At 36.0% G+C, this 13108-nt stretch overlaps 1 protein-coding gene and 1 long non-coding RNA gene across 8 annotated transcripts in view; one reads left to right on the forward strand and one right to left on the reverse strand.

Annotated features, from left to right (window-relative positions):
• Nucleotides 1-13108, reverse strand: part of TBCK (TBC1 domain containing kinase) — a 222567-nt gene that overhangs the window by 10226 nt on the left and 199233 nt on the right. For all 5 annotated transcript variants that reach the window (XM_025465822.3, XM_035709619.2, XM_035709620.2 and 2 more), the window contains one exon: nucleotides 12217-12376. In XM_025465822.3, coding sequence (XP_025321607.1) covers nucleotides 12217-12376 — 160 coding nt within the window. The remainder of the gene's footprint in view (nucleotides 1-12216; nucleotides 12377-13108) is intronic.
• The window catches only part of LOC112671602 (uncharacterized), a 54008-nt gene that overhangs the window by 8388 nt on the left and 32512 nt on the right, over nucleotides 1-13108 (forward strand). For all 3 annotated transcript variants that reach the window (XR_007407836.1, XR_003143721.3, XR_007407835.1), the window contains exon 2: nucleotides 8390-8527. This is a non-coding gene — a long non-coding RNA (uncharacterized LOC112671602). The remainder of the gene's footprint in view (nucleotides 1-8389; nucleotides 8528-13108) is intronic.

A 13108-nucleotide genomic window follows, 5' to 3' on the forward strand; every position in this document is an offset into this window, starting at 1 on the left:
CAGGCTCCCGGTGCATGGAGCCTGCTTCTCCCTCTGCCTGTGTCTCTGTCCCCCACCCCCCCTCTCTCTGTGACTATCATAAATTAAAAAAAAAAAATTAAAAAAAAGATTCTTTGTATTTTAAGGACAAAAGAAATTCTTCATTTTAGATTTATGCTTATTTATTCTTTATATAAATACATGCATCTATTTACATGTAAATTAGAAATTAATGAGAAGACAGTCTTTCAGTGTCCTGAATAAAGTAAGAGAAGATAGTGACAGAATGCTACCAGATGCCTTGAATCATATAATAAAAGCAGTGAGGCCATTTCCCCTATGTTCTTTGGAAAGTTGCAGGGCTTTGCCTATAATTCTCAAACTCCTGTTTCCTTTTCTCCACAGCCATGATAGCTTTGCTAAATGGGGGCTTAGAAACTATTTAGACAGTGGGAGATTGCAAACTTAAGACAAGATCAGCATAAAGGCAGAATCTGGGAAGAACCTAGCATGGAAATAGACTGGGAACATAGAGAAATTCTTTAACTGGTCTCTAGTTTTTGGTGTTTAAAAATTTATATTTTATTGGGATCAAGGGCAATGGAGAGGGAAGACACCAAAAATAATTTGCCAAATGACTTTCTAAAATACAGCTGGTATAGTATCACTTTTCTTCTTAAAAACCTTTAATAGTGCCCCATTGCTAAACGTAAACTCCTCAGTATAGTATTCAAGGCCATCTATTTCCAGACTCCTCACCTATCTTTCCAGACTTGTCTGTAGCTAAAAAAATGCTCTTCAAAGAAGCCCTGTGCTTTCCAATCAGCATGTGCTATTTGCTTTGTCTGGAATATTCCCTCCTGACGATGGCTCTCCTCCCAAGACATTTCATTACTGAAATTCTACTCATAATTCAAGGTGTATTATCATCTTCTCCATGAAGGAACCCTTCATTTAACTGGAAGAAATTTCTTCCTTCTCACTGATTTTCTAGAACTTTAATTATAAATTTCACACAGCACATGCTACATTCTGCTTTGAGTTTTAATTGGTTGTATACATGTCTTATCTTCCTAACTAGAAGTTGTTGATGGCAAGAGACCATGTCTTTCTCCTTTTTGTTTCCTCATAATAGTTTCCATCAGGGAACTGGAGGGTATTATGCTGAGTGAAATAAGTCAACCGGAGAAGGACAAACATTATATGGTCTCATTCATTTGGGGAATATAAATAATAGTGAAAGGGAATAGAAGGGAAGGGAGAAGAAATGGGTAGGAAATATCAGAAAGGGAGACAGAACATGAAGACTCCTAACTCTGGGAAACAAACTAGGGGTGGTGGAAGGGGAGGAGGGCAGGGGGTGGGGGTGAATGGGTGATGGGCACTGAGGGGGGCACTTGACGGGATGAGCACTGGGTGTTATTCTGTATGTTGGCAAATTGAACACCAATAAAAAATAAATTTATTATTAAAAAAAAAGTTTCCATCAGAAAGAACTTTCCATCAGAAAGAACCATAAGAACTTAATGTTTGTTTTCTTGAATTAAAGTAGTAGTTGATATTATTATTTTTTCTTTTGCCTTCCCCTTTTCACTAATTTCTGCATATGTTCAGTCTATAGTAAATTATTATTTTTCATGTGTTCATTCATTAACTTAGTCATTAATTCAAACATCAAATATTTATCAAATGCTTTCTACTTCAAAGGCATTATGCCAGGAGCCAGGAGTACAATGAATATAATCCTTGTCCTCAGAGAGCTTGGAGTTTAGTTGGGGATACAGAGAAGAGGCAATTAAAATGCCATTTGATAAATGCTATATAGAGCCATCATTTATGGTTGTACAAATTATGTCTTGCATGAGAGAACCTGGAAAAGAGCATGAAATGTAGCCCCTCTTTTCTCTTCCAAACTTTGTGTCCTTACCTGTTGCTGTGTGCCGCTAAAGGAAGGATGGGTTTTTAAATAAAACACACAGAAATTCTATATATGATAGTGGTCCCATTGTCATTATAAAAGTAAAAAAATATCTTATGAGCCTTTGGCAAGGGTACTTAGTCCCAGACTTGAGGAGTTAAGATAGAGTTCCTTGAAGAAATGGTATATAAACAGTCTTTTAAGACACATGGGAATTACCTAGGTGAACAGAAGTAGGAAGAATGCTCCAAGTAGAGAGAAATACAAAAAGATAGTACATAAAGAAATACAAGTAGTTCTTGTAGTGGAACCTAAGAGGCTAAGGGAAGAGCTGTGAGGGATGAGCTTGTTTCACAAAGCAGAGTCCAGATCATGAAGGGCCTTGTAAATCGTGAGTAGGATTTGAATTTTATTTTGAAGGCAACAGAAAGTCACAGAGACATTTTGACAAGGATCAGTTTACATTTCAAAAGCTTGCCCTAGTTGTGGTGCAAAACTGGGGGAAGGGGATTGCAAGTCAGGCATGAGGTACTGGTGATCTGAGTTAAGACAGGTGGGGAGTAGGGATGAGGGAATTCCAGACCTAGTTAGCAAGGTGATAAGACAAACAATAATTTTCTATATAATTTGTCATCACTAGTTGAGAATGTGAGATAATTCACTATTTCATTCAAACAGACTGGGTGGTATAGAAAAAAATGTAGGAACTTTGTAGTTAACACAGAGTTTGAGTCAGGGTTCTGCCACTGGTTAGCTGTGGGATCCTGGGTATGTCACTTAGCTTTTGTGGCTTTAGTGTCCTCACCTGTTAATATGTAGTAATATATTGAGTAGTATACTTGAGTATTGTTGGATTAGATATAGTATGTATAAGTGCTTGATTCATAGTAAATAGTATAAGCTAGTTTTCTTCTTCCTTTTCTCTTTCCCTAATTGATCCATTAATAGGAGAGCCATTTACAAAACCTCACAATTATACAGATTTAAACTTAAATAGCAGATTTGTCTCCAAATGGGGTATCAGGTAGGGTTTACAGTATTTATGAACTGTTTATAAAACAGTAAGTGCTACTGTTTACTAGGTTACATATACTGTGAGCAATTAGATGAAAGCTATTTCAAAAAATGACACATTTGTACATCACTTTACAGGTAATTTTAATTAGTTCAAATTCTAAAACTCATGATGGACTCTTGGTTTAAAAGTTTTCCTTTATACTAATCTAATTTTTAATTTATGATAGTTGATTGTGTTTATCCACATGGCAGTTGGGATCTAGTGTTTATCCATATGGCAGTTGGGATCTTCCTATAGATTTACAGATTAGGTTTAACAATAGCTTATACTTTCAAAGAAGGCCTCTTAAGAATGGCTATGTGGAATTTTTTTTTTTTGGAAAGCTGATATTAAGAAAATAGAAAAAGTTTTTAGACATGACAAAGTTTTTTTGAAAACAGTTCTTATTCTAATAGGAAAAAAGGATACTGGCTTATATTAGAAGATAAGCCTCTTCTGATAAAATTTCATCATCTAATATCATCATGTATCAGGAGCCCTAATGAGCCTTGTGGTACATTTTCCTTTGATCTGTGATATTTGGGACCAGAATTTCAGCAACAAATCATTTATCAACTTGTGTTTATACTAGACAACTGAGAACAGAAAACCCATACTGTGTCTTAGCCACTGGCCATATTATACACATAGTATACTATGCTCTGAAAAGAATGTATACAATAAAAACTCAGATTCAAAACAGTTGGGGCTATGATGGATCATAGCCAAGTTCCAGCCTCTGTAGGTCAAGTGGGAGGGCAACTATGGTTAGTTTGTTAATCAGCCACAGACATTCCTGTGGTAAGGAGTAATTAATTAAATGGTGGGCCGTGGAGGGCAGGGTGGGTACGTAGAATAACACATACTGAGAAAAGATAACTTTCATCTTGTGACAGGTCATGAATATAAGGTGCCAGAGATCACAAGATTCAGATGATGACTTGGCAGTTTTTCCTGAAAATTGGAAATGTGTTCCCTCTGTCTTTTTAAAAACTGCTTGTACACATAATACATCTAGTAAAGATGTTTAAAAAACAAAGTCTGGTTAGGTGTTTTAAGGCTCCCACGGTGCTTTTTACTTCACAAATCCTTTGAAAAGTTATGAGAACAGGGACTCTATAGGGCAAGTTTTAGCTGGGTGGTCTTTTAAAGTAAGTTATCCTCCATCATTTAACAAATGTTATATGGAAGACTTTTCACTGTTACTTGTAGGTCTCATATTATGTCTAGTGTGTTCAAGCCACATTAATATCTAAAATGTTTCCTTATAATCTGATATAAACCCACAGACCAAAACATTTGCTGACAAGAAGGCAAAGAATAAGCCAGGAAGAAAGCCAACTTTAACCATAGCCAGTGCTTATGGGTCTAAAATGACCAAGAAAGAATTCCTTGCATATTTGGAACTCATAAAAGAGATTCACTTCCCATTCTTTACCAAAATGCTTAAGGCACAATTATAAAGAGGCCTAATATATTTTCTGACAGGTAAGAGATCTCATACAAAAGTTTAAAAGTTTAAAAGTATTATATTAATCTGAAGACTAGGTAGATACTATCTGGAGCCAGTGAAGTTTACTGTGGGGACAACATATGCTGAATTGGCTCAAAGTGTTTTCAGAGTCACCTAGTCCCCTCTGAGCACTCTTGCCAAGGGATGACAATGTGGAAGCCTTACATTACTGTAGTACAGACCGACTTTCAACCTAACATCCCAAACCAAATAACACTGGCTTCCAGAGGAGGGTAAATAAACACAAATGGACGGTCATTTTTTTTTAGAAAAATAGCTGCAACGGCATGCTTTCCTTTTACGAATATGATTATTTGCAGTTGATAACATGCCATTTTATAATTTTAATTCTTACTTGGGTATGTAGAATGTATCAGGCACTCACACTCTTTAGTCCTAGAACCTCCACCAAAATCATCTCTTGTCTAGGTTTCTAAATCAACTGTTATTCGAAAATATATGTTTGGCTCTTTTCTATTTTTTTTTTGTTTTGTTTTGCATTGTTTTATTTTAAAGGAAAGAATAATAGCAATAATAGTACACAAGGCTGATTACTGTCACTGGCTCTTATGTTCTCAGATGAGTATTTCTTTTGATGACAAAAGAAAAGCACTAATTTTATGCCAAGAGTAAGGCATTTTAAGGGAAAGACAAGATGTTCCTCATATTTTCTAAAGGGTTGACAAGACAGTGTGAAATGCAAAGATTTCATTAATTTCTTTCTTAGATAACCTTTAGAATGTGGTACACTGGCAGGGATGAAATTCTTGTGGTCTTATAACTACAAAATATAATCTGGATAGGGTAATTATAAAGTCTTACACATTTCAGTGACTAATACAACAATACAATATTTAGTGTTTTTCTAAAAGACTTAGTAAAGGTAGAGAAACACCAGCTGGAGTTTCATTTTGTTCTGGTCCATGTTGTTGGCCATTTTCCAGTCTGATAGCTATCACTAGCTCTAGAGTTGGATCTTACTACATTCTTTCCCCACAGGGGAGAAAAAAAAGTAACCCCATTACACATTAAAGCATGCTACCGTGCTGTTAACATTCTCCTTAAACATTGTAATTTATTTCTAGGAAAGATGTCAGTGCATGATGGTATTTTGTCCAGCAGAGATACGAGACTTGGACCTTATGTTGGGAGTGGGGTAGTGTAATGGTATCAAAACACAAAATGTATGCATACATTTCTCCTCAGGTAATATTTGATTAATGTTAAAAATAAAAATTTCCTTTAATCTGAGTAATCTGCTCAAGGATATAACAATGATTCTTCTCATGGGTTCATTTAATCCATAATTTGGATGGTGGATTTATCTCTGCCTCTCCCTACTGATCTGAATATACACAGATTTATACACAGGCTGTCTGAGATTAATTCAGCACCTTTCAGTTTTGTAAGGGATGTCTTTTATGGTGCTTTCTGTACAGATCATGCTGGCATGTTTTCCTTCTATGCCCAGGAAATCTAATTCTGGCTTACCAAAGTGCAGTTTCTCATGTGAGTTTTAAAAAGATGATTATCTCTGCAGTGAGACAAGAATGATATCTTGCCATCTTTTTCATTTCAAATGTTACATGAAGCCTGAATTGACTTTACCCTTCTTTTGATACAGAAGTCTTCCTACTCCTATTAACCCTACTAACTATGCAGTCTGCATTTGTTTGATTTGTCAAGTTAAACTCAGTCACACAGCAGCAAGGATCAGCACAAAATCTGACCCACCCTTTGGAGCAGCAGTACACAGTTCAGAGACTCAGGACTCCACTTCAATTATCTGAGAACACCTGACATTCCTTGATGCTGACATGACATTGTTCTCAGAATATCTGGATGTGCTTAATTATGTAATAGCTCACTGCTTAATTTAACCTATAGCATAAGGTGAATGAATTAAAGATGACCTGACAAGTGAGATTGAGTAGGACTTAGAAGGAGAAGCCCTATGTGGTACCCTAATTACACTAAGATCTTGTAGTCCTCTTTTTTTGCCTTGTTCAGGGGAAAAGCGATGTTTTAGCTAGGTTAGAAATGGCAGATTCTAAAAGTTTCCTGGTGTATTTAATGCAGAAGCTAGGCCAAATACAAAAGCCCTATGAAGTAGTAAGTACAAAGAAACCAATAAATCGTTAATCAATTGTAATTACAGGAAATAGTGAATACATACATAAAACAGGATCATATATTTTCCAATTTTTGTCAGGTACACAAATAAGCTGTAATTCTCAGATCTGTTTTGCCCTCTCCTATGTCATTTTAGACAACATATTCAATACACTTGGCCATTATAGAGTAAATTCTTCATATCTGTATTACAAAAGACACTCTGGTCCTAATTCATATGTCAAATGGGTGATTTTAATACTGTTACACACTAGGTAAGAGGCTCATTTTTTTTCTTTCTTGAAGTTGCTCAATGATATTTTGCTACATGTTGAATTAAATATTGAGAGCCATTTTATTTTATTGAGATATAATCTATTCCATTTAATATTTTTATTTGTTAGATTTCCAGTTTAGTTCTTTTACTAGGTCTTAAAAGAAGATGTAAAACCAGAAGAATTACAATCAGTACCTACTGTTTTGTAAGTAAGAAATTTCCTAGTCCAAATATGGGTTTGACATAAAAATCATAAACTTTTGCAAAGATAATTTGTAACTGTACTAACTAGAATTGGTACCTCTGCTTTCTTTTCACAGTGTTCAACCATGGCTTCCTTACTCTTTTCAAAATAGGACCCTGCCAGCTGCAGTGCACTGATTTTAACTTAGAAGAAAACCTGTTAGTTGCTTGGAAATCACTGTGTTTTGTTTGTTTTCTTTTTTTAATACTCACAGGGGAAGAAGATATGAGAGCTCTTATGAAAGAGTCTCTACTACTGTTTGACCAAAAATTGTAGGGCTCAGATGAACTGTGTAAAGTAGGGAAGTCTGAACATACCCAAACCTAGAACTTTTTAAAAATTGCTATTTTAACCATTTTTAGGTGTACAATTCAATGGCATTAAGTACATTCACAATGGTATACAACTGTCACCACTAGTTATTTCCAAAATTTCTTATCATCTCAAATAGAAACGCTGTACTCATTAAGAAAAACTCAGATTCTCCCCTCTCTCAGCCCTTAATAACACTAATTTACTTTCTGTTTCCATGAATTTGCCTATAACAGATAGTTCATTTAAGTGGAATCACAGAATATTTGTCCTTTTGTGTTTGGTTTATTTCAATTTAGCATGAGCTTTTTAAGGTTCATCCACACTGCAGTATGCATCAGAACTTCATTCCTTTTTATGGCTGAATAATATTACACTGTATGTATATTCTATATTCTGTTTATTCATTCATCTGTTGCTAGACACTTGGGTTGTTTCCACCTTTTGGCATTCTGATTAGTGCTATAAACACTGGCATACAAGTATGTATCTGTTTGAGTTAGTGTTTTCTATTCTTTTGGGTATTTACATAAGGGTGGAATTGCTGGTCATAATGTAATACTACATTTATGTTTTGATGGAATTGCCAAACTGTTAAACTGATTTCTACAGAAGTTGCATCATTTTACATTCCTACCAGCCTTGAGCCAGAATTTCTTTCCAAATTTTCCATATCCTTGCCAACGGTTAGGTGTGAAGTAGTATTCCATTGTGGTTTTGATTTTTATTTCAGTAAAGACTAATGATGTCAAGTATCTTTTCATGTGCTTATTGCCCATTTGCATGTTTTCTTCATACCCTAGAGCCAAAGGGATTAGGAGCTGGAAAGAGAGTAGTTAGAGAAGGCTTTCTAGGGAGAAGTGTTAACCTTCAGTAGAGGAATTCAGCAAACCTGAGATGATTTTTGAGGGAAGAATACAAGAGGATAAATACCCTTGACTCTTTCCCTCCCATAACTTGTCACAACTTCCCATTAGCTCAATAGCTGGAAGCCAGAGAACATGGAAGCCAGCCTCCTAAGGCAGAGAGAAGAATGAAGAAGTGTGGAAAATGAATCTAGAATGAAAGGTGGAACAAATGGAAGCTACCTACTACCACGAATACACAGAATTCCGGTAAATAGACTTTAAACTGAGATGCTTCCAACTTATGTGGTGGTGGTGGGGAAGCATTAGTAAAGTCATACAGATCTGTACAGCAGATAAACAGCATAAGCAAATATCTGAAGTTTTTAACCCTATAGTGAGAAAAATTATGAAAATACATCTCTATATAAATATTCCTTTTTAAAAAAGATTTTATTTATTTATTCATGAGAGATAGAGGCAGAGATGTAGGCAGAGGGAGAAGCAGGCTCCCCATAGGGAGCCAAATATGGAACTTGATCCCAGGACCCAGGATCATGACCTGAGCCAAAGGCAGATGCTCAAATACTGAGCCACTCAGGTGCTCCCAAATACTGAATTCTTTTCTCAAAAATAATTTCCTGATGTTGGATTGAAGCATGAATAGTTGAGCATACAACTTGTTTGTTGTCTACAAGTACTAATGACCATGCAATTTGAAGAAGAAGGAATTATTCATAAGTTTCTGATAAGGAAGACATTGGCTAATTTATTCATGTGATGGCTCTTCATTTATCATTATTATCATATATTGTTATTATTTCATACAAATAGTCATGCTTCCAGATTTTCTTCATATTTTGAACTTTTAAATTTGCACTATGATATAGCATTTCATAGTGTTTTATAGCATATAACAAATGACAAATGCTTTATAACTGATTATTTAATGAAATAAATTAGTTATCTACATATTTTTATATATGTTTTAAACTTTATGGTAAAGTTAGAACACAATTCTAGATATTAGTACAATGAGTAGGATGCTTTAAAGCATTCAGCATATTTAAGAAAATTAAATTATACAGAGTCTACTTATTAGATAACCATCTTTCAAATGGTGAATGCTTTATAAAAATAGAGCCTTAAGCTTGTCAGCCTAAAGAGCATGGAAGTTTATTTCAAGTCTTGGTTTCATATACTAGGAAGAACTATTGTGATTAGTTAGAAGTCAGAATAAGTCTATTTAAAAACAAACATACAGAAAACAGGACCAATGGCAGCATCAGACTCAAAAGCCTTAAGAACTTACTAAGAGGGTGGCCATAATGGAGTCATAATGGAGTTGTGTTTCAAACCTGGCTCTGAAACAGGCAAATTAAACTTTAAGTCTAAGGTTTACTCATATGTAAAATGCATAGAATGCCTCCCTCATAGAAGAATGTTGTGTAGAATGAAATGAGATGACATATGAAAAGTACTTGCTATTTACAAAGACAGTCAATAACTATCATTGTAAGGACTTCTCCCTAAGGTTGTCTATCACTTGGAACCCAGAAATACGTGCTTTTCAATAGTATTTCTGTGGCTTGAATGTATTGATATGCATTGTAATTGAAAATTTATATTTTTCATTGGAATGCTATGGCAGTACAGATTAATGCAGCAGTAGGATTATGGTAGTAATAAAATAAGAATGGCAATTATTATTGTCTAACAATTTACATTAAAACAATTTAGATATCATGACATTACTTTTAAAATGTTCTCATTTACTTAAAATTGCACATTTATCATTTAGTATACTTTCTCTGAAATAGGTGTATTTAAATTGTTCCCTGTCAGATGCCTGAAATAATTATATAAAACATGAGTGAGTGATATATGTCATAACTAATAACCACTCAGATACTTCTTTAGTATGTTCAATTAAGGTTCCTCATCAGGGATGACCATCATTTAGTGTCAAAAACCATTGTTACCATTAGCCCCGTACTTCTGAGATAAGGATTACTGGATGCTTAAAATGGTCTAGGACCAAAAGGTTTAAAGTTTTCATCTCACTACATTTCTAGATTATTCAGTATATATAGACATTAAGGAATGCACATGTTAGAGTGGAATATTTTATCTCCACCGCTGAATTCTTTGAGAAGTTTTTCTAGGTGTATTTCTAACTTTCTTTTTGTCCCTCTCTTCACTCTGCCCAGGGTAGTGGAGGAGTGATTTACTTGATTGGTAAATTTGGGAAGGCTCCGCCTTACCTTTCTTCATTCTGGAAATAAGCTACCTGCAGGAACAAACTACTTCTATTACTTTTCCAGGAACAGATTCGTCCCTCCTTTAGAAAAAGGGTTTATCCTGGTTCAGTGTTGCCTGTATCTGGATTTTGTTCACCAGTTCTGGGGGATTTGTGAGCAAGCCCATTTGGCTCTCATATTATTTTTTTTTTAATTTTTATTTATTTATGATAGTCACAGAGAGAGAGAGGCAGAGACACAGGCAGAGGGAGAAGCAGGCTCCATGCACCGGGAGCCCGACATGGGATTCGATCCCAGGTCTCCAGGATCGTGCCCTGGGCCAAAGGCAGGCGCCAAACCACTGCGCCACCCAGGGATCCCCTTGGCTCTCATATTAAATTATATTTTCCAACTTGTCTTTTATAAAAAAAAAATAAGTGATATTTTTGACCTCCATATGCTACTCCTTGTTTTATTTTCAATTCACTTAGAACATAGGGAAGAGGGAAACATTTTATTTTTTCATATTCTCGTATATGAAAATTGATATCCTTCCTGAATTCTCTATCATCAAAAAGTTTTGAGCCTACAGTAAATAAAATCTCCAAATCCAATAAATTCCATCATGATAAGCTTTCAGAGAACCCAGCCAAGCCCCAGTGTGCTTTTCCCATGGAAAGAATAGAAGCTATTTCTATGCAATTTCAGAAAGAAGTTCAAAAACAAAAACAAAAATGAAACACCATAGCTTATCATTTGGATCTAAGTTTACTACTGATCTTGATGTTGCACACCGAGAAAAAAGCATTAATTCTTTTACTTGGAAAAGGTGAATAAGCTTTTCAGTGTAAGAATATAGTCAGATCTTGAAAGCTCGTTTGATTTGTGGCTAATTCCTGTGGAAATATACTCTTCCGGGTATCATTATGATGTAGGAATGAGTTAGGGGCAGACGGGGCTAGGCAGGGAAAGATAAGGAAAGGCCCCAGAGTCAGGTTCCTACCCAACCCAAGAGGTGAGACAGAAAAATCAGAAAAAAATGAACCTGGCTCCCTAGCTCTAAATGTTAGGAAGTATCCCTCCTTAATGGCTACTAAGTAATGGCTACAGAAGTCCCAGATATAGAGAAAGGATAGGAGGAGATATTAATCAGAAATAAGGGAACACCGTGTTTGTGCTCACCTTATTTATTTATTTATTTATAGACTTACTTATTTATTTATGATAGACACACACCCAGAGAGAGAGAGAGAGAGAGAGAAAGAGGCAGAGACACTGGCAGAGGGAGAAGCAGGCTCCATGCCAGGAGTCTGACATGGGACTCGATCCCGGGACTCCAGGATCACGCCCTGGGCCAAAGGCAGGCACCAAACTGCTGAGCCACCCAGGGATCCCCTGTGCTCACCATATTTAAAAAAAAAAAAAAAATCTTGCTTGTTACAAGTCCACTATGTTTGTTCTAAATATCCACCCTGATGTTGACAAGAAATTTGCCAAGTTCCCTGGTCAGTTTCCTATAAAAGACAGACTGTAAATGCCCTCAGTGGCAACCCTATTGGGACCCTCTCACTTTTGAGAGCTTTCTCTGTATCTCTGCTTCATAAACTTCTATCACTTTGCTCATTTTCTGTTGTCCTCAAGATTCATTCTACTCCCTAAGACAAGAACCAAGCTCTCCTAAAACAATTATGTGCATATGACATTTCTGCATACACTTACCTCTGCTGTGTGCTTTGCCACATGCCCCACGATGACAATGACCTTTCCTTTGAAGCTCTGGAGCACAGTAGTGAAAGGGCCCTGGGTAAGCTCTCCTTCTGCAGTGAAGGCAGCACTGAATGGAATGTTGATGCTGCCTGAAATATGACCCCGAATAAAACTGAGAAAGAAAGCTTAAGGAAAACATTTGTGTGTAGAAGTGAGTGTGTGAGGGAAACTCACAGAGGGAATTGATTCACAGAAGACAGTACATTGAAATAAATGTACAAACAAAACCAGATTTAAAAATTCCCTGAGCAGACAAAACTAGTTTAGTCATACAAGCAAACTTTAGTTTGACTTATTTTGCAAGACAAGTGAGGCCAACTTAACCTTGGTCACTTCTGGCTTATGCCTCTGAAAATCATAAAACTTAAACTGTTGCCCCAAATTGATGAGGTAACCCCTAATCAATTCCTTTTCATTTAAGAAAATTCTAATATTGTAACCAAAGTGAAAAATAAACAGTAACTGCCTCCACATTGTAAAAGCTGCTTTATAACAATATATCCTTGAGCCTCATTTCACACTTTTGTTTGAGTGCTCCTGATTTGTAGACTTTTTGGTATGTGCACAATAAGCTTTTACTAATTACTACTTCAAAGACTTATTTATTTTACTTCTAGTTTTTAGTGTTTTATCCCCCCTGAACTTTTTTTTTTTAAGATTTTATTTATTTATTCATGACAGACATACAGAGAGAGGCAGAGACATAGGCAGAGGGAGAAGCAGACTCCTCGAGGGAAGCCCAATGTGGGAGTCATGCCCTGAGCCCAAGGCAGATACTCAACCACTGAGCCACCCAGGCATCCTACCTACCACCCCTCCCCTTAAGAACTTTGACAGTTCTTAA

Source organism: Canis lupus, chromosome 32 (assembly GCF_003254725.2).
Source record: "Canis lupus dingo isolate Sandy chromosome 32, ASM325472v2, whole genome shotgun sequence".
Taxonomy (NCBI): Eukaryota; Metazoa; Chordata; class Mammalia; order Carnivora; family Canidae; genus Canis; species Canis lupus.